Source organism: Eublepharis macularius, chromosome 8 (assembly GCF_028583425.1).
Source record: "Eublepharis macularius isolate TG4126 chromosome 8, MPM_Emac_v1.0, whole genome shotgun sequence".
Taxonomy (NCBI): Eukaryota; Metazoa; Chordata; class Lepidosauria; order Squamata; family Eublepharidae; genus Eublepharis; species Eublepharis macularius.
In genome coordinates, this window is record NC_072797.1 from 29704118 (window position 1) to 29722301 (window position 18184).

Sequence of the window (18184 nt, forward strand, 5' to 3'; positions counted from 1 at the left end):
GCACTGATTCTGGGACCCCCTCCTGGCCTTTTGCCCAGGGCTGCAGGATCACTGCCCCTGCACATGATGGTTGGTTCATGAATCTATCCACATAGGAAACATGCACATGTAGGCTCCCTCTCCACAATCAGGAACATAGCTTTTCAAATATCCCCAATCTCTCCCTGGTGAGTATTGAAAATCTTGTTGGTCTTTAAGGTGCTACTGGACTCAAATACAATCACTGTTTAGGGAAAAAACAACAGCAGCAGACACCTGAGGAAGTCTTCCCAGCATTAACCCCCACTGACAGGTGGGATAATGGCAATTTCGTCACCCGTGTGCAGGACCAACAGCTGATCCCCAAGGAGCACGTATTCCTGGCGGACAGCGAAGACCACTTGATCCTGTATGGCAGCCAGTCTGAAGGAACATAATGAGGATAAAGACAACATTTCATGTGGTTACAACCTTTTGCAAGGGTATTACGGGCCTGATGTTACACAACTCAAGCCAGCTAATGCAGGACGAAATATCACGTCAGCTCTTGAGTCCAACAGATAGGTTTTCAAGAAAACTACAAGCTTAATTTTCATTCCTTTAATACTGCCAGTTCCTCGATTGTGATTTCTTAATCTTTTTCGCCACACATTTTTTTGAAGAAATGTTCTGAGGGAACAGAAAACTAATTATTACTAATGCTCCTATCTAGCAGCTAGGAACAGAACAGCGGCTGGAATCCAACTGTTTGTTTTCAACAACAGAAGGGCATTTCTATCATCATTGGAGGGTAATTTCCACTGATTCCTTCTACAACTCCCCCACTTTGCCCCCTGTGTTGTTCACCAGCCACTAGGAACAAAATTTGGGGGAGGCTTCAGGAGGGGAAGAAAAAACTCCTACTCCACAAGCTCCACCCCCTCTACTCCACTCTTAGATATCATAGGACAGGGGAAAGCAGAAGGTCACCAGGAGTGACCAGTCACTCTCCAGGAAATTAAAGGTATCTCTCTGTCTCTCCTCCAGTACTGCTATAATCACTTCCTTATCTGTCCATTTAAAGCTACCAAAGCAGCTTCTCTCTTCTTTTTCTTTGCATGCACACATGCATCTTTCCTCTGAATGGGAAAATGACAGCACCAGCACCTTTTCCCCTTGGTCTCTCTTCCTTCGTGCATGAACACATGCTTCCTGTCCGGACTGAAAAGAAGTGGCTCTTTTCCCCCTGCATCAAAGCAGCTATTTGCCTCTTCCATGGAAATCGTAGAGGTAACTATGTATTTTGCCCCCAGTTTGAGATGGGGATTGTTGGTTTTGGGGAAACCACAGAGGAAAGGTTCCCCCACGTGAGCACTGCCGATCTGATCTCAAGCAGTGTAATCTTTGTACAAACTGCCATTTTGTGACTGGCTCACCCATAAAGCCATCATTTTGTAACTGATAGCTCTCAAGGCTCTTGAAAAAAATTAAGCAGCTCCCTTGTCATAAGATACAAGAGCCACTATCTCTGAACAACAAATGATATCCACGCTCCCTACATATCTTAAGGGCTGCCTTGGGTTTTTATGTAACTTGGAGAATCACGAACTGCAAAGCTATTACGGTACAGCCACTTTAATTCAAAACAATGGGCTTTGGAAACAGCTCCAATCACAATGCAACCATCCAATGGAAAAATTAAATGTTTGTCTGCTCCATGGGTACTAGGCCATAATTCCTTGGGTAAGTCACTGTTTTGGTCCAGTGGTCTAGTTAACCATCACCATTGAAAGGACAAATTAATTAATTAATTTCTATGGGACTAGAACATCCATTGAGTGGGCTGAAAAGGAGATTTTGCCCTTGCATCAACAATGTTGTCAAATACAACACTTTAACAATATTAAGTTTTTATATATCATTTTCATTGCTGAAAGAACACACACATTACTTTACTGTAATCTTACCACAGTTTTGTAAAGGAGGCCAGAATTATCATAACCCCCCACCCCACCCACCCCACACACACTGCAGATAGAGGGCTGGGGGAAGACAACTTTCCTAAGGCTAACTAATGAGTTCATGGCAAAAAAAGAGATTTGTACTAGAGAATACCTAGATCACAGTTAGGGTTGCCAGGCCCCCTCAACCTCCCAGCAGGGGGATAGGGGCCTGGCACTTACCTTGGGGGAGAAAGGGGTGCGCATGCACAAAGCGCGCACGCGTACCCCCACAAGCGCGATGACATCACTCCAGGAGTGACGTCATCATGCGGCCCCTGGGAGCACGCCCACTCTCCGCAGGGGCTCAAAATGGGCCCGATCAATGCCAAAACGGGCCCGTTTTGAGGTGCTGCAGAGCGCAGGATCCCGGTGGAACCTGTGCACGGTGGAAGCTGTGCACGGTGGAAGCCGATCCCGGTGGAAGGTGTGCACGGGAGTGAGCAGCACTGTGGGGGAGCGTGCATGGAAGGTGTTCATGCCCCTGCTGGTTAGGTGAGGGCTGGGTGTGGGGAGCGGGGGTGGGGGATCACCTGCCCCTCGGGGGTCTGGCATCCCTAATCACAGTTCATTCTCCTTTAGTTCTCCACATAGAAGTGAGTAGCACTGATTTATATGGCTACACTTAGGGATGGGGCTAAACCAGTGTGAGGCAGTAAATTGACAGACTACAGAGAAGAAAACCCTTCTTGAAAGCCATACTCTGACATGAAGTTCACTGATAAAGTCTGGAGCAATCATTCTCTCTCAGCCTAATCTACCTCCCAAGGTTCTTGTAAAGATGAAATGGAAGACAAATCCTTTGAGGAAGGAAAGTAAACAAGTAAGTCAAATCCTTCTCCCATTCACTGGTGATGAGAATGTCTGAAGCAAGGGCCAGGGACCATAACTACTGCACATTAGGTTTATTACAGAAAGGTGAACTGGATCCATCAGGATCCAAGCCTGATTCTATCAGAGTCAGTATGGCATAGCACCTAGAGTATCAGACAAGAGCTAGGAAGATCTGCATTCAAATTCCCACTCTCTCAGGAAGCTACATCTCCCAGCTTAACCACATTAAAGGGTGACAGAACACAGAGAAATGACTCTTATCAACACAATTTAGATGAACAAGCCCAGGAAATTCTTGTACTCTGTCCTCTCCTCCAGACAATTAGCCAATAAACAATTTCTGCTTTGCAATGAGTCATAAGTAGAGATGGGCACGAACAGCAATACGAACAAAAAAAGCCATGAACAGCCCAATCTGCAGTTTGCGAACAAGCTGTTCATGAGGCCCCATTCTAAATGAACAGGTGGTCATTGCAAGCCTCGTTCGTTGCTGTTTGTCAAGCCAGACAGTCTAGCACAAGCAATCAATTCCCTTGGCAACTTAGGCAGGGATTGTCTGAACTCTGTCTGAACTCCTGCTGTTTCCCTGGAAACCCCAATCTAAGCCCAATTTAGCTTGATAGGCAGGTCTTCCTTTCAAGTGTGGAGCTCCAAATTTGTTACAACAAAGGAGCAAAGACCAGGAGGGAGGGGGGCTCCCAGCTCTGACTTTGCGGACAGTGGAGAGAGAGTTGCTGTTGGCATTTTGATAGAGTGCATTGGAGCTTGAATTTTCTTTGTGTGTGGTGGGATAGGGATCTACCCCTTCAAGTTCCAGGGCTGCTGCCAGGCTCTGGGTCAAGCTATTATTTATTATTGGTACCTTTCCTGCTGCCTGCTCAGGTAAGGTTTCTGGGAGTGGTGCGGTAGGGATCTACCCCTTCAAGTTCCAGGGCTGCTGTCAGGCTCTGGGGCCAAGCTATTATTTATTATTGGTACCTTTCCTGGTGCCTGCTCAGATCAGTTTTTTGGGAGTGGTGCAGTAGGGATCTTGACTTGGATGATGGCTGGAGGAGAGCCTGCTGGCCCCCATGAACAGCCAACCATGAACATGTTTGTGAACAGGGCCATGTTCATGGTTGTTAGTGAGTCCCTGTTCGTGGATGGCAACGAACAACGAACATCATGTCCATTTGTTTTTTTCTGTTCGTGCCCATCTCTAGTCATAAACTGCTATTAGGTCCAAGCCAACAAAGTACTATATGTTTCCCAGTAAAACAAAACACTGTGTGGAATCCTAGCTTGGAAAAAAAAGGCCAAATCATAGCCTGCCACTTCAGATGTAATGGTTTGGAGAATAAAGAGGAAATAATTCACTAAATATTGCACAACAGGAGGAGGGAAGAGGAAAGGGAAAAACAGAACATGTAAACATTAGGTTTTCTCAGGTTTTTTATACATAAAGGTAAAATAAAACCACAATATACCTTGAATGTCTCTTCACAATTTCATCCCACAGCTGCAGTGATGTTAACTGCTGGGGCACAGAAATGGTCTCAGTGCGGACTCCAGCTAAATCAGCACTTCTCGCAAAGTACAACACTATCACCTGTTTTTAAAGAACCAGTCAGACAAATAATACTCTTCAGCATTTGAACAACACAGTGATCCCCATCATGGTGCCTGTGTTTTCTGGACTCCATTTGCTTCTTCTCAAAAACCTGTCTTTCCTAAAACAAAGAGCCAATTAAGGCTTTCCTCTACCACACTGGTATAGGTGGTGTATCATCTTTACATCTGCAAGAGGCACTCACTCAGAAACAGCTGTTCCAGTCATAACAGGATGCTCAGCTTGCTGTTTAAATTGCACCCACCCCATAGCAGTCATTTTGTGATTGGTTCTGCCTCCCATGGCAGCCATTTTGTGGTGGTATCCACTATTATTTCTCTGAATTCCAGAAGTATCCATAGGTAAAGAAGGGTGGGGGACCTTAGTGTAACCTATATGCGCATGAAAGTGTCTCCAGGTTCTTGGAGGATCCGTACAGTCAATCATTATCTAGTGTGTTCTTACATACATGACCTTTAGGAAATGGTCTTGCACAAAAGTGTTAAGATCATTAACAAAGGTGATGCAACCTCATCTTTAAATGACTGCAGTAGCCTTAACAGACAAGGCCTTATCAGTAGTAGCCCTTCTCATGGAATTTACTGAGGCAATATGTCTGGCACTCCACTCTTATATAGGCATTTGGAGAAAACATTCTTGGTCTCCCAAACATTTGGCAACAATCAGCTTGTCACAGGTTGTCATTTGATAGTTGATTAGTGCCAAATATTTATTTTATTTGAGAGGGAAGGCGGCATGGTATAGCCCAGTCTCATACAATCTCAGAAGCTAAGCAGGGTCAGTACTTGGATGGGCAACCACCAAGGAAGACTGAAGAGGAAGGCAATGGCAAACCACCTCTGCCCCTCACATGCCTTAACAGACCCTTGCTGGGGTCACCATAAGTCAATTATGACTTGACAGCACATACACACATATTTATTTTATTTAAAACATTTATATGCCACCTCACCCAAAATAGGGTCCTCAAGGCAGGACCCTATTTGCAGTTGCTCTGCACTACAGTACAGATCCAGCCATTGACATAGGGATTCTCTTTAGTACACAGATACTCCATATTGGTGCAGCAGAGGGCATGTCCCCCACCTTGCAGTTGGCCACCATCCCCTGGACAGGTATTTCATACTTAACACAGCTGAGGGTGAGGCTAAGAGGCAGACATCTGGGAGGATACTCCCCAAAAGAGGTTGCTCTCCACAATCATGTCGCGCACCACTTGGACTTAATGTCAGCCGCACAGGCCTTGCTGTCCATCATCAGCATGGTCTTGCAGTAGTTGTTTATCACAAGCACCATGTGTAAGCAGTCATTGTTGACAATAATATAATATTATATATATATATATATTTCAATTTATAAACACACAAACATAAAATTTAAACTATAATCATTTATATTCAATATCATACATTTATATGGAACATACCTAAATTTACTTTTAATATTTCACTTCTATTTAAATATTTTTATTCTATCTTTTCCATCTGTCCTCATGTCTAATATCATTTTTATTAGCAAATAACATTTTATTATAAGCATATATTACCTAACTCTTTCCTTCTATTATTCTCCATGTTAATTTAATTTTATTCTTGATTTTCAGCCATATAATTGAAAAAAACTTTCCATTTTTCTTGAAATTCCAAAATTGGTCTGTTATGTATAAAGGATGTTAATTTTGCCATTGTCACGTATTTATTTAGTTTATTCTTCCATTCCTTCAGGTCTGGGCATTTCACTACCTTCCATTTTGCTACAAACATTATTTAATTCAATTAATTTAATTTAATTTATCTTGATGTGACAGTGGAAAACTGAAAGAATATTCAGTGGAGAGAGCAGATTAGAAAGTTTTTAAATAAATAAACAAAATAATTTAAGGCTTCCAATCTATCGCAACCCTTACATGGTCTGCAACGCACTAGACTGCAATGTGGAATTTCAAGGAAGTTCATTCCCCTGTAAGTATTCATGCTTCCCACTATCCCTCTCACATCTGCCAGCTTCTGCTAGTTGAGCCTTTTATTTATTTATTATTATTATTTATTAAATTTATAGTCCGCCCTCCCCACGAACGGGCTCAGGGCGGATTACAACATATAGATAAAAATACATTGATAAAACAGTAACATCGGATAATCATAAAAATCAGATTCAGCAGCATAAAAACAAGCTCTACACCAAGTTCCTAGTATCCCAGGACAGGATTCCCTTCACCATTCCCTGCAGTCCATAAGGAGAAGAGAGGGGTGGAGACGTGAGCTGGTGCACGATTAGTCACCATTCCTACATGACCCATATTGCCCCTCACTAGTAGGAGACAGGCAGGGAGGCCAATCGGTGGATCTGAATACTGGCCTCAACCAAATGCCTGGCAGAACATCTCTGTCTTACAGGCCTGCCGAAAGGACACAAGGTCTTGGTGGACCCAAGTATCCTCTGACAGAGTTCCACCAGGTTGGGGCGGAAACGCCCTGGCCCTGGTCGAGGCCAGTCGAGCCACCCTGTGGCCAGTCCCACCACCAGGGACCACCAGTAGGTATTTTCGTGCTGATCTAAGCACTCTCCGGGGTACATTCAGGGAGAGGCAGTCCCTCAGGTATGCCTGTCCCAGTCTGTTTAAGGCTTTATAGATTAAGACCAAAACCTTGAACCTGACCCAGAAATCCATGGGGAGCCAGTGCAGCTACTGCAGAATTGGAGTCACATGTGCCCTCTACAGTGTACCTGTCAGGACACGTGCAGTAGCATTCTGTACCCGGGTCAGATCCAAGGAAAGCCCTGCTTAGAGTGAGTTACAGTAGTCTAATCTGGAGGTGACCATTGCATGGATCACTGTAGTTAGGTCATGGGTTGAAAGATAGGAGGCAAGTTGCCTGACCTGCCGAAGGTGGAAAAGGGCAGACTGGGCAACTGCCATGACCTGGGCCTCCATTGATAAGGAACAGTCCAGCATCACACCAAGACTCCTGACCACCAGAATGGGCACAAGTGGCACCCCATTGAACTCCGGGAGCTGGATCCCCCTATCCACTGCACCATGGCCCAAGTACAGGACTTCCGTCTTCATAGAGTTCAACTTTAGTCTGCTCTGCCACACCCACCCAGACACAGCCTCCAGAGCTCTATTTAGGGCACTGGGGGCAGAGCCAGGCTGGCCATCCATGAACAGATATAACTGGGTGTCATCCGCATATTGGTGGCAACCCAGTCCGAAACTCTGTACCAGCTGGGCAAGGGGGCGCATACAGAGATTGAATAACAGAGGGGAGAGTATCGCCCCCTGCGGGACACCACACACCAAAGGTTGGTGTACTGATAGCCTCTCCCCAAGTCCCACCCTCTGTCCCCAACTGTGGAGGAAAGAGACGAGCCACTGCAAGGCAGTCCCTTGAATCCCCACATCAGCGAGGCGGCGGGTCAACAGTTCATAGTCGACCATGTCAAACGCTGTGTAGAGATCCAACAACATCAGTAGCGCTGACCCGCGCCAATCCAGCTGCCTACAGAGATCGTCTGTGAGGGCGACCAGCACTGTCTCGATCCCATGACCCAAACGGAAGCCAGACTGGAATGGGTCCAGGACCAATGTGTCTTCCAGGAAGGCCGGCAGCTGCTCCACCACCACCTGTTCAATCATCTTACCCAGGAGGTTCGAGACTGGGCGGTAACTGGACAGATCAGTGGGGTCTAAAGCTGTTTTTTTCAGAAGAGGCCTCACTATGGCTTCCTTCAACACCCTGGGAAAAACCTCAGAGCCCAATGACGAATTAATAATTGTGAGAACAGAGCCATTTTTAATAATAACAACTGCACTTATATACCGCTCTTCCAGACAGATTAGTGCCCCACTCAGCAGTGAACACAGGCAGTATTATTATCCCCACAATACAGCTGGAGAGCTGGGGCTGAGAGGAGCGGCTTATCCAAGGCCACCTACTGAGCTCATGGCAGTAGCGGGATTCAAACCAGCACAGTGCAGATTCACACCCCAAACACTTAACCACTTCATGTTTCCCTGCTTACATACTAAGGTCAGGATGCCACTGACTGGCATAGCAGGGGAAAGCACAAGTATATTTTTAGTTGCTGGGACCAGCCTCCCAAATCCAATGTTCCTGGGAAACTGAAAAGAATTCTCTCAATCTGATCTGTCCCAGTTTCCTTGATTAAAACTCAGATCATAAAGGGGCCTGCTTGGAAGCAGAGTGGCACATCTGGGATTTTAAAAAGAAATAACCTGGTCAGTACAGGAGGGAGTCCAGACTAGGTTTTGGACAGATGTGAAGGAAATGAGGAGGAACAAGTACAATACATGCCTACTTGGAAGGAAGATCCACTGAAATGGTTTCTCAAGCCAGATTTTTAAACATTAATAAAGCACAAACGTGAGCATAAATGCCACATGATCTGCTGGATTCAAGCACAGAGAGGCTGAGCATGCTGCAGACGCATCCCATGCACCCTGGTCTCAGACCTGGCTTAAATGTGAAGCTGGCAGGCCAGAAGAACTTACCCAGATAATGCTGCATGCAGCCAGAGCCTTGTCATTATGTATGTAATGATGGCCCACCATAGACTGGGTACGCATGACATGGGCATGCTAATGGTGCCTATGGAGCTACTGCACATGAGCAGCAGCCCAATTTAAATGATAGGATGGAGAGCGCAAAGTCATACAAATGATGGAGAGCCAGTTTGGTGTAGCGGTTAAGAGCGCGGGTCTCTAATCTGGAGAACCAGGTTTCATTCCTTACTCCTCCACTTGAAGCCAGCTGGGTGACCTTGGGACAGTCGCAGCTTTTCCAGAGCTCTCTCAGCCCCACCCACCTCACAGGGTGTTTTGTTGTGGGGATAATAATAACATACCTTGTAAACCGCTCTGAGTGGGTGTTAAGTCATCCTGAAGGGCGGTATAGAAATCAAATGTTATTATTATTATACTAGCAAGTTCTTCCTGCCCTTTAACATCATGTTTAAATTAGGCAAGGCTGTATTAAAAGCATGCATGGTAGCAAGGGGATGGTAAGGAAGTTTAGCAGAATTCCAAAATTATACTAGAACAAGAACTTCTGGTTACTGAACAGCCCACCCAGCAGAGAAATGCCTGCGGCAGCAATACACACCCAGCAGCCAAGTTCCAGTGAACACATGTACAAACCAGGCAGGCTTGAGTTTTCATTGTACACCTGTTGAGCCATTATTTCAATGTGCACCCTGGTGAACATGTGATTTAAACCCCACAATGATCTAGATACCAGTGCTCGGTTTTATTTCTAGCTTGAACACTCCTTGGATCTTTCTTACAAACACATGGGCAGGGCTCCCTGGTCAGACTTGGGATCCAGCGCATGCAGCGCTTCATTTAGGTTCTTCCTTATGACCTGTGCGCCTGGGCTTGACAGTGGGGCACGTGGAATAACAACAATCAAAACGCTGCCTCTGAGCATGCCTAAAGGCCATTCTCTTTCCCGCTGGGGTATAAACCCGCGTCCCAGACTAAAGGGCCAGGCGTCCCACAGGCCTGGCTTGGAAGCAGTGAAGCCAGAAGTTAGGCGCAGGGAGTTCCAAGGCCCAGAGGAGGCTCTCGGGTGGCCGCAGGGGCGGCGCCGGTTGCGCAAGGAAGGCGATCGGAGGGAGGGCGCAGCATTCCCGCACGCGCTTTCCCACGACTCCCAGGGCAGCCCACGGCCAGCCTCCCTCTCCCGGGGGCCCAGCGGGGAAACGCCGAATACCTCGCAGGTCATTGACAGTCCGTCCCGGGCGACCAGCCGCCCCCGCCCGCTCTTCCCAGCCGCAGACTCGTGCGCCTGCGTCTGCCCGGGGAGTGTTCGGAGCGGCCGGGGCGTCAAGCCTTCCCCGGCCGGCCCCTCCAGCCCGCTCCGCCTCCGAGGGGCCGGCTTCTTCGAGCCCAGCAACGCCGGAAGGAACCCGAGAGCGGATTAGGAGGCGGCCTGTTCGGGCGCGCAGGCAGGGCGGAGCAGCCTGTAGCCCTGCGTTCAGAGGACTGGGTTGGAAAGGCTGCGCGCCCGCCTCAATAACGCGCAATTTCTGGATCTATTGTAGGATTTCAGCTGCTGGTTGGGAAATTCCAGGCGATTTGGAGGTGGAGCCATGGGAGGAGGAGGGGTTGGAGGGGGCAAGTCATGGGGGAATAATGCCATAAACTCCCGTTCCAAGTATGCCATTTTTTCCAAGGGAACTGGTCTCTATTGTCTAGAGATCAGTTGTAAATACCAGATCTCCAGGTTGTGAATCCTAGGTGGTTTTAGCTGGGGATAAGTGGAAGGTGGTTGGCTCTTTTTTTTCTTTAAAACACTTGCCCCTTTCCCCAAATCTCCCTTGGTTACGAAGTTATGAGATGCTGAGATAACTAAAGCTGTTCTGCTGAGCATGGATTTTGCGCTCTTCCAGCTGTCTGGAAGGGTTTGCAGGAGTCCCTCCGATATAGATTTTGCAGGACTGTAGCTGCAGTCCTGTGAACACTTGACCACTCTGCCAGTTTCCTGCTCCTTGGAGACCTTGGGCCAGTCACTCTGTCTAACCGACCTTGGAGGGTTGTTGTGAGGGCAAAATTGGGAAAGGAGAAACATACCACTCTGGATGCTTTAAAGGAAAGGAGGGGGGTAAAAAGGCCATTGGCAGGTTGGCAGTAGGATGAGGACAAACTAAAGGAATTGCAGAAAGCACAATTAACTTATGTATTCATTGCTACATGATATGTCCACCAGTTTACATAGTTTTTAAAAGTAGATCTGCATAAGAATCAATGCTTACTAGCCATGATAGCTACATAAAACCTCCACCCTGATAGAGAGTACCTCTCTGAATACTGGATCCTGGGCTGATGGACTCCCAGATTTATCAGGAAATTGGATTTTGTACTATTAGCACCGAGAACATAAGTAAAGCTCTGCTGGATCAAACTAGTGGTCCATCTGCCCCAATGTCTTGTTTCCCAAAGGGTACGTCAGACTGAGTACTTGCCTCGAACACACATCAGGAGGGCAATCCTATGAAGGTCTACTCAGAATCCTACTCAGGTCTGTTCAATGGACCTTACTCCCAGGAAAGTGTTCTTAACGATTCCACCGTCATAGGAGCCATGGATGGAGCTACCCACCACAATTTTGTCAGATCTCCTTTTAAAGCTCTCATGAGGGAGCCTAGCCTCTATTACATTTTGTGATAGTGAATCTCATGAATTAATTGCAAAGGAGCGCTTTCTTTTGTCTGTTCCAAAGGTACTGCCCAGCAATTTCATGGAGCATGCTCAAGACCTAGTATTATGGGAGAGTAAAATAGTTGCTTTCATCATACCAGACATAATTCCATTTTTTTGGGTTAAAAACCTAAAAGTCCCCCATTTTTAGCCGTTCCTCATAGGAAAGGTATTCCAATCCTTTGATCATTTTGTTACCCTTTTTTCATCTTTTCCAGCTCAACAATATCCTTTTTAATACAGGGTGACCACAGTATTCTGGGGGGGAGCATTAGTTGCCATAGCTTTTAACAAAATATAGAATCTCTGTGTGTGTGAGAGAGAGAGAGAGAGTTATCTGGGGTTTGGTTTTGTATATGTTTTAGATTGTGATATTTTTAATTGTGAGCTGAAACCTGCCTTAAGCTGCAGGAATATAAATATTTTATTTAATAAATAAATAAAATGGCCATTTTATGGTCAAACCCTTTCCTAAAGACCTTTTTAAAATATCATAAGGTAATCCTTATGTTCTTATGAGTGCTAGAATTGCCTGTTTATTAACAATCCTAGATTTTCAGAAAAACAAACCAACTGATCCTCGTATCTTAAGTATGGAAGCTTAAAGTGTGGCGCAGTGGTTAGTTTTAGATTGTGTCTGGAGAGACCCAGATGCTTACCATAAAACTAACTAACCTGGAATCAGTTATTGTCTCCCTAGCCTACTGTAATGTGCAACCCCAAAGGATTGTTGGAACTGGAAGGATAAAATGGAGGCAGGAGAAACATGTATAACTCCCCGATCTCCTTTGTTAAGGTTGTGATAAAAGTTTACTAAATAATGGACACTTTGCTGAGATTTGGTTCTTATTGCAAACCATGAGAGAGATGCAAAGATGCAATACAGACATTGTGATTCCATTACACCGTATGCATCACCCCACTTTTTGTTACTGACTGTAGTTTATTCATAAGCCACGTATTTTATTGGCTTTTCATTGCAATGAATGATGGAAGGAAAGGAACTGAGAGGTTGCAGGGTGAGGGGACAGACAAGTCCATTTTATTGACTAATGTCCTGTCAAGATGCTCAATTAAAGTAGTCTGTGTTGCTGCCACAACAGGTCCTATATACTCCTTTATAAGCTTGGCCCTTGCCCTGATTCTGCCAGCTGCCGCTGCTTGCTTTAACAATGCAGGTACTAGAGAGCTTATTTATCCATTTTGACATTTACCATACTATTGATTTCTTGCTGAAGCTCCAATTGTGATACACATTTACAACCTATGCGCTGTCCACTTTCTGAATTGTTTATATACAAGTCTGCAGTAAAAGGATGAAAAAGGTTGAGTGCATCAAAGTGTTTCTTTGAAAAAATACTAAAAAGATTGTTTTTATTAAAGCTGAGATTAATGGCATCTGACAATGTTTGCTGGAAAAGGAAGCTTCTCTTCCTATCTTGCAAATGCTGTCAAACTCTCTTACTATCAGTTTGCTGACTGGAAAACTGGGTTTTTCCTGAACAAATTTGTGTATGCAGCCAAATATCATACTTATTTGAACAGAGGGAAAGAAAGTTCCAGTATAGTATAGTGGTTAAAGTGTTCGACTAAGACTCAAAATACCTAGGTGCAAATCCTCACTCAGACCGTGAACTTGACTGGATGAGCTTGGACAAGTCATTCTTTTTCAGCCTAACCTACCTCATAGGTTGTTGTGAGGATAAAGTGTGATAAAAAGAACTTCACTGGGTTACCTCGGCCTTGTCATTTTCATTTTTTAAAAATTTTCTTTAATCTACTGGTATTTTTTAAAAAAATTCTTTAATCCACTGTAAAAGTGAGAGGTAAGAAAGAGAAGGAAGATGAGTTCATGAGGGGAAAAGTTTTACCTGTTTTGGAAAAAAATAGTGCTGGGCCTTATTTTGATATGAAGCAGTTTAAAAAAACAAAACATCGCAGTCCAGGAAGGTTTGCCTGTTTCGAGGCAGTTATGCTCTGTTAAACCAGTGTGATCTCCATCCAACTCCCTCAGGTTATATTAACTTTGGAAGCCCTGGAATTATAATGTTACCCTTTTGTGTTTTGATCTCCTGTACTGGGAATCAGAAGAGGTTAATTTTGTTGTAGTCAAGCGTGATCTCCCTTTTGTGAGAGTCGTGGATGATTAACTGCTGTTACAAATTGAACTCTGCTCAAGACATCATGTGTCGGGTAAATAACATGGCCGTTTGTAACCATGAATAACCATTTCCTTTCATTCTTCCCTAGGCTGCATAATCTTGAGTCCCTGTATCTGACATTACATCCATCACTTGTGTACTGATAGGGAAACCATCCCTTGGTTGTCTGAGAGAATGAACATCCCTGTTAAAATGGCCAATTAACCAGGAAAAATCCAGCCTGGGTTTGTTTCTTTGGCAGCCTAACAGTTTGATTTGCAGAAATTAACAACTTTTCATGGCACAGAGCTGGCCAATTTCAGCCTACGTGTCTGTAGTTAGACAGAAGAGCAGAGGCTGGTAATAAATTGAGATTCCTGATTTCCTGCCAGTTTATATAGGATGGAAACAAGAAAGCCATACTAAACTGAAAAACAGAAATGAGGTTTGTACTAAAATGTGAAAATCTCATGGGTTTTCATGCAGGAAGGGAATTGTGGGAAAATGGCTGCCATCTTGTAATATCAAGGCTTCGTGTTTGTCACTCTCCAGTACAGATATTGAAAGCCAGGGCAGAGGTTAGTCAAAGGGTAGAAGCAAAAGAGTTCTTGGCCTTCCATTTTTAGCCTAAAGCTGGCAAGAAGAACTGCTGGCAGAGAAAGACAAAGATCTGCTCTGAACTTCGAAGCCTTTCCCCTCCTTTCCACGTCTTCAGAAAAAAAAAGTTTTAAAAGCCTGTGTTGTCTGATGGATGAGAGACAGGTGCTTGTGCTGCCTGGGCAAATACATTCTATACAGCTCTCAGAATTGATAGACTAGCTGGGGTTGGAGTTCAGAATGTTGTAGTTTTCATGCTAGCGGTAGTGTGGTACTCCTATGAGTCAAAATATCTGGTTATCCAAATGTTTCTGATATCCTCATTTTGCATCAGTGAGGCTGAATGGTTTAAGGTAGAAATTTCATCCTCTCAGGGCAGAGTGCAGGCGGTTAAGGTTAACTGTGCACATGTGTTGGTTTCTATGAACAAAAAACCCTAGTTTACACAAGTTTTCTGCATGCAGCCATGTTGGGAAGGGTTGCTAGCTCAAAAAAAATGCTGGAAAGTCTGCCTGTAATCTAAAAAGTTAAAAATCTAAAATGCTCCCAGCCATCAAGAGAGAATGCTGTGTTGGTACCTCCTGAACCAGTGGCCAAGGTTGGTGACAACTGCTGTATAAAAGTATATACATTTTCTTTGTCCATACATGTATTTCCATCTCTGTCTCCTTTCCTAGCACGTACCCTCTTTTCCCTCTAAGTGAATATAGCTATACAAGACTTACTTGGAGGGAAGGCAACAGGATATAGCCTGATCTCATCAGATCTCAGAAGCTAAGCAGGGTTGATTCTTGGATGGGAGACCACCAAGGAAGATTCTGCAGAGGAAGGCACTGGCAAACCACCTCTGCTTCTCACTTGCCTTGAAAGCCCCTTGCTGGGTTTGCCATAAGTCAATTGCAACTTGATAGCACATACATATGCACAGGACTAATTTACTATGTAGAAGACGAATTATGGCAGATTTTGCTTGAGGAAAAGCAGGAGTGGAAAATAGTACACTTCCTAAAAGTCCCTAATCTTAGGATTATACAGCTGAGACTGCTTCTATCTATATATAAACTTATTGGCACTACTTCCTGGTTGTGTTGTTACATGTGTTTGTATGTCTATACATTTTTATAGAATTGTTTAAATATTTTATATATACCTTATCTTAAATGTTGTTTTAATGTTTGAAATGTTTTGATATCTGCCATCTTGGGGGGACCCTATTTTGGAGGAAAGGCAGCATTAAAATGTTTTAAATAACTAATAAATATTTATTAATTAATTTTAATAAACAGGAGAGCTCCAATCATCAGATGGGATTATTAGTATCAGGTGGATAGCCGTTTTGCTCTGTAGTAGAAGAACAGGATTCAGGACCAGTAGCACTTTAAAGACCAACTAGATTTCCAAAATATGAGCTTTCAAGAGTCAAAGCTCTCTTCATCGTTTCACCACTCAGGTCAGTGAGAATGGTTTCTGCTTGGACTATGCTCGAGTTTTCTTGGTGGCTGTACCTGTGCTATGGAACAGGCTTCCCAAGGACATGAGGAAGGCCTCCCCACTCCACAACCTTGCTAAGATTTTAGAAACTCTGTAAAGTGGAACGTACTGACGTGTTTTTAATAGCTCGTGAGTGAGCTTGTGATCGGCATCTTTTTGTTGTGGTAAGCAATGTCTTGTGTACAAAGGAGGAGAAGATCCTGCAGGGGGCAGCAAGCTCTAGTTAGACAGGACTAGGTTCAGCACCTTCTTTCTAATCAAGGATTTTCTCCTTGTCTGTCTGAGGAATGCTGCTCTCAGGGTAATCTTTTTTCCTTCTAAGAGCTCTTCTAGAACTCTCTCAAATAGCAAGGCAGCTAGTTTGTGTATTTTTTTGTAATTTGAGATTGTTTTGAATTTTATATAAGCTGCTTACATAATAGATAGACCTTTGACACCATTTGAAAACCTTATAAAAACCAATTTGTACAATGTAAAAGGCCTGATATCATTTTTATACACAAACTCCTGAATCGAAAATTATGGGTAACCACAACAGTCTCTCACAATGCATGGCAAAAAGACTGAAGACAGTATAAAAGATGAACAATGGAAACAATTCTGATCATCCAAATTATTAACTTCCAAATCTGTAAACATTAAACATAAAACCTTTAAAATCTATACAAAATGATACCTAGCTCCATTAAAGCTCTTTTATTGTAGAATTAATAAAGATCCCAAATGCTGGAAACAATGTGGACAAATTGGCACGTTTTTACACTGCTGGTGGACATGCCCAAAGATTCAAATGTATTGAGATTAGGTTATCCTATCGAAGATTATGCTGTACCTAAGAAATACATAGACATTTGTCTTTATTGATTGTTAACACCTGTAAAAATGTTCTGTACTTGATTCATTTAAAATGTTTGAAATCTTGTTACCGTTGTGTTATTGTTATTGTTATCTTATTGTTATACAAAAAATTCAGAAATAAAAAGTTATTAAAAAATAACAATATTTGCAGTCTCATGCTTCAGCCCTAGCTATGGTGCAAAGCCAGACTAGCCATCTGCTTTACAGGCCTGAAAGCAATCATGTGATTGGATACGCTGGGAAAACCTGTATCTTGGAGCATTTTTATTACAGACAAAATTGGTTTGGTTCTGTTGCCTGTGATTCACTTCTTATGAACAATATAATTTAAAAAGTATTGCTTTGGCAATTATGCTGCTGAAATTGCTGTCTCACCAAACAACTGTTGACTCTGCTATTTGACTAGTGGCTGGTTTTCCTCTTGATTTAATATCCTCTAACCTTTGATAGAAGATGAGCATGCTTTTTCATAGGATGTGAATGAGGAGTTCATAGGATGTGAATGAGAACATGGTTGTCAGGTGCTTTGCTGCACACTGAAATGACATTTACAAAATATTTGGTTCCAAATCCTCCAAGTTTCAAAAGCATTCCGTTCACCTTCAGACTATCGTATATTTGGAGCATGTCTTTATTGCATTGTTTTCTGATTCTGTAATCTGTCTTGAGTCTCAGTGAGAAAGGCAGACTATAAATGAAAATAAATAAACAATTTAAGGCTTATCTGGAAGGCTGTCAGATGAGTAGACACTCAAGAGGGGCAGAAGCTTCCATCAGTACTTGGCATTAAGCTCCTTCCAAATTTTATTCTGAAAATAAAGTCAAAATGCTTCAGGGACAAATCAAACAAATTCAGAACCGGTATGAAATTGAGACTCCCTACTGATGATCAACAACTTGCATGTTTGAATCTCTCCTACAATGTACTGCCTAGTAATAACCTAGAACATGTTCTCACAATTTGTTAAAAGGCACAGAGAATTCTTTCTTGAAGTTTACTGGCAGCTGAATGAATAACAAGTAAAAATGTGTATGAATTGGACCAAGGTTCTCTGACCTCGATGTTTTTGTGTGTTAAAGAGACATCATCATCCTTGGGCCAATGTTTTTAACATTGCCTTTGCCCCCCTTTGATATTGTCCACAACCAAACAGATGGTGCAACAGTTCCTTTTTGAAGGACTAAGCTAGTGTAATGACCACATCTGGAACTAATCTGTAGCCCACTAAACCAATAGATCACCCAGGTTTAAGAGGGTCTTTCGTTCTAAAATGTTTCACAGAAGAGCACGCAAATAATCCCAAATTCTTATGGCTGTCTCAAACTGTATCTTGCAGATTCTCCGCTCTTTTCCTATCTGACTGCTTTTATTACATAAAGGAACCCATGTTTCTCAGTTTAGGGCAGAGTTTGTGGTTGTGACCAACAGAAATGGGGGCAAAAGCCATCAGATTTCCTACTTGGAAATGGGTGG

The 18184-nt window shown here is 43.6% G+C and overlaps 1 protein-coding gene across 1 annotated transcript; it reads right to left on the minus strand.

Annotated features, from left to right (window-relative positions):
- Positions 1-257: 257 nt before the first annotated feature.
- On the minus strand, positions 258-10316 carry MOCS2 (molybdenum cofactor synthesis 2). The gene is made up of 3 exons (XM_054987654.1): positions 10137-10316; positions 4259-4380; positions 258-402 (listed from the first exon to the last, which is right to left on the minus strand). The coding sequence occupies exons 1-3, from the start codon at positions 10146-10148 to the stop codon at positions 276-278; spliced, it is 261 nt and encodes an 86-aa protein (XP_054843629.1). The 5' UTR covers positions 10149-10316; the 3' UTR covers positions 258-275.
- Positions 10317-18184: the final 7868 nt, after the last annotated feature.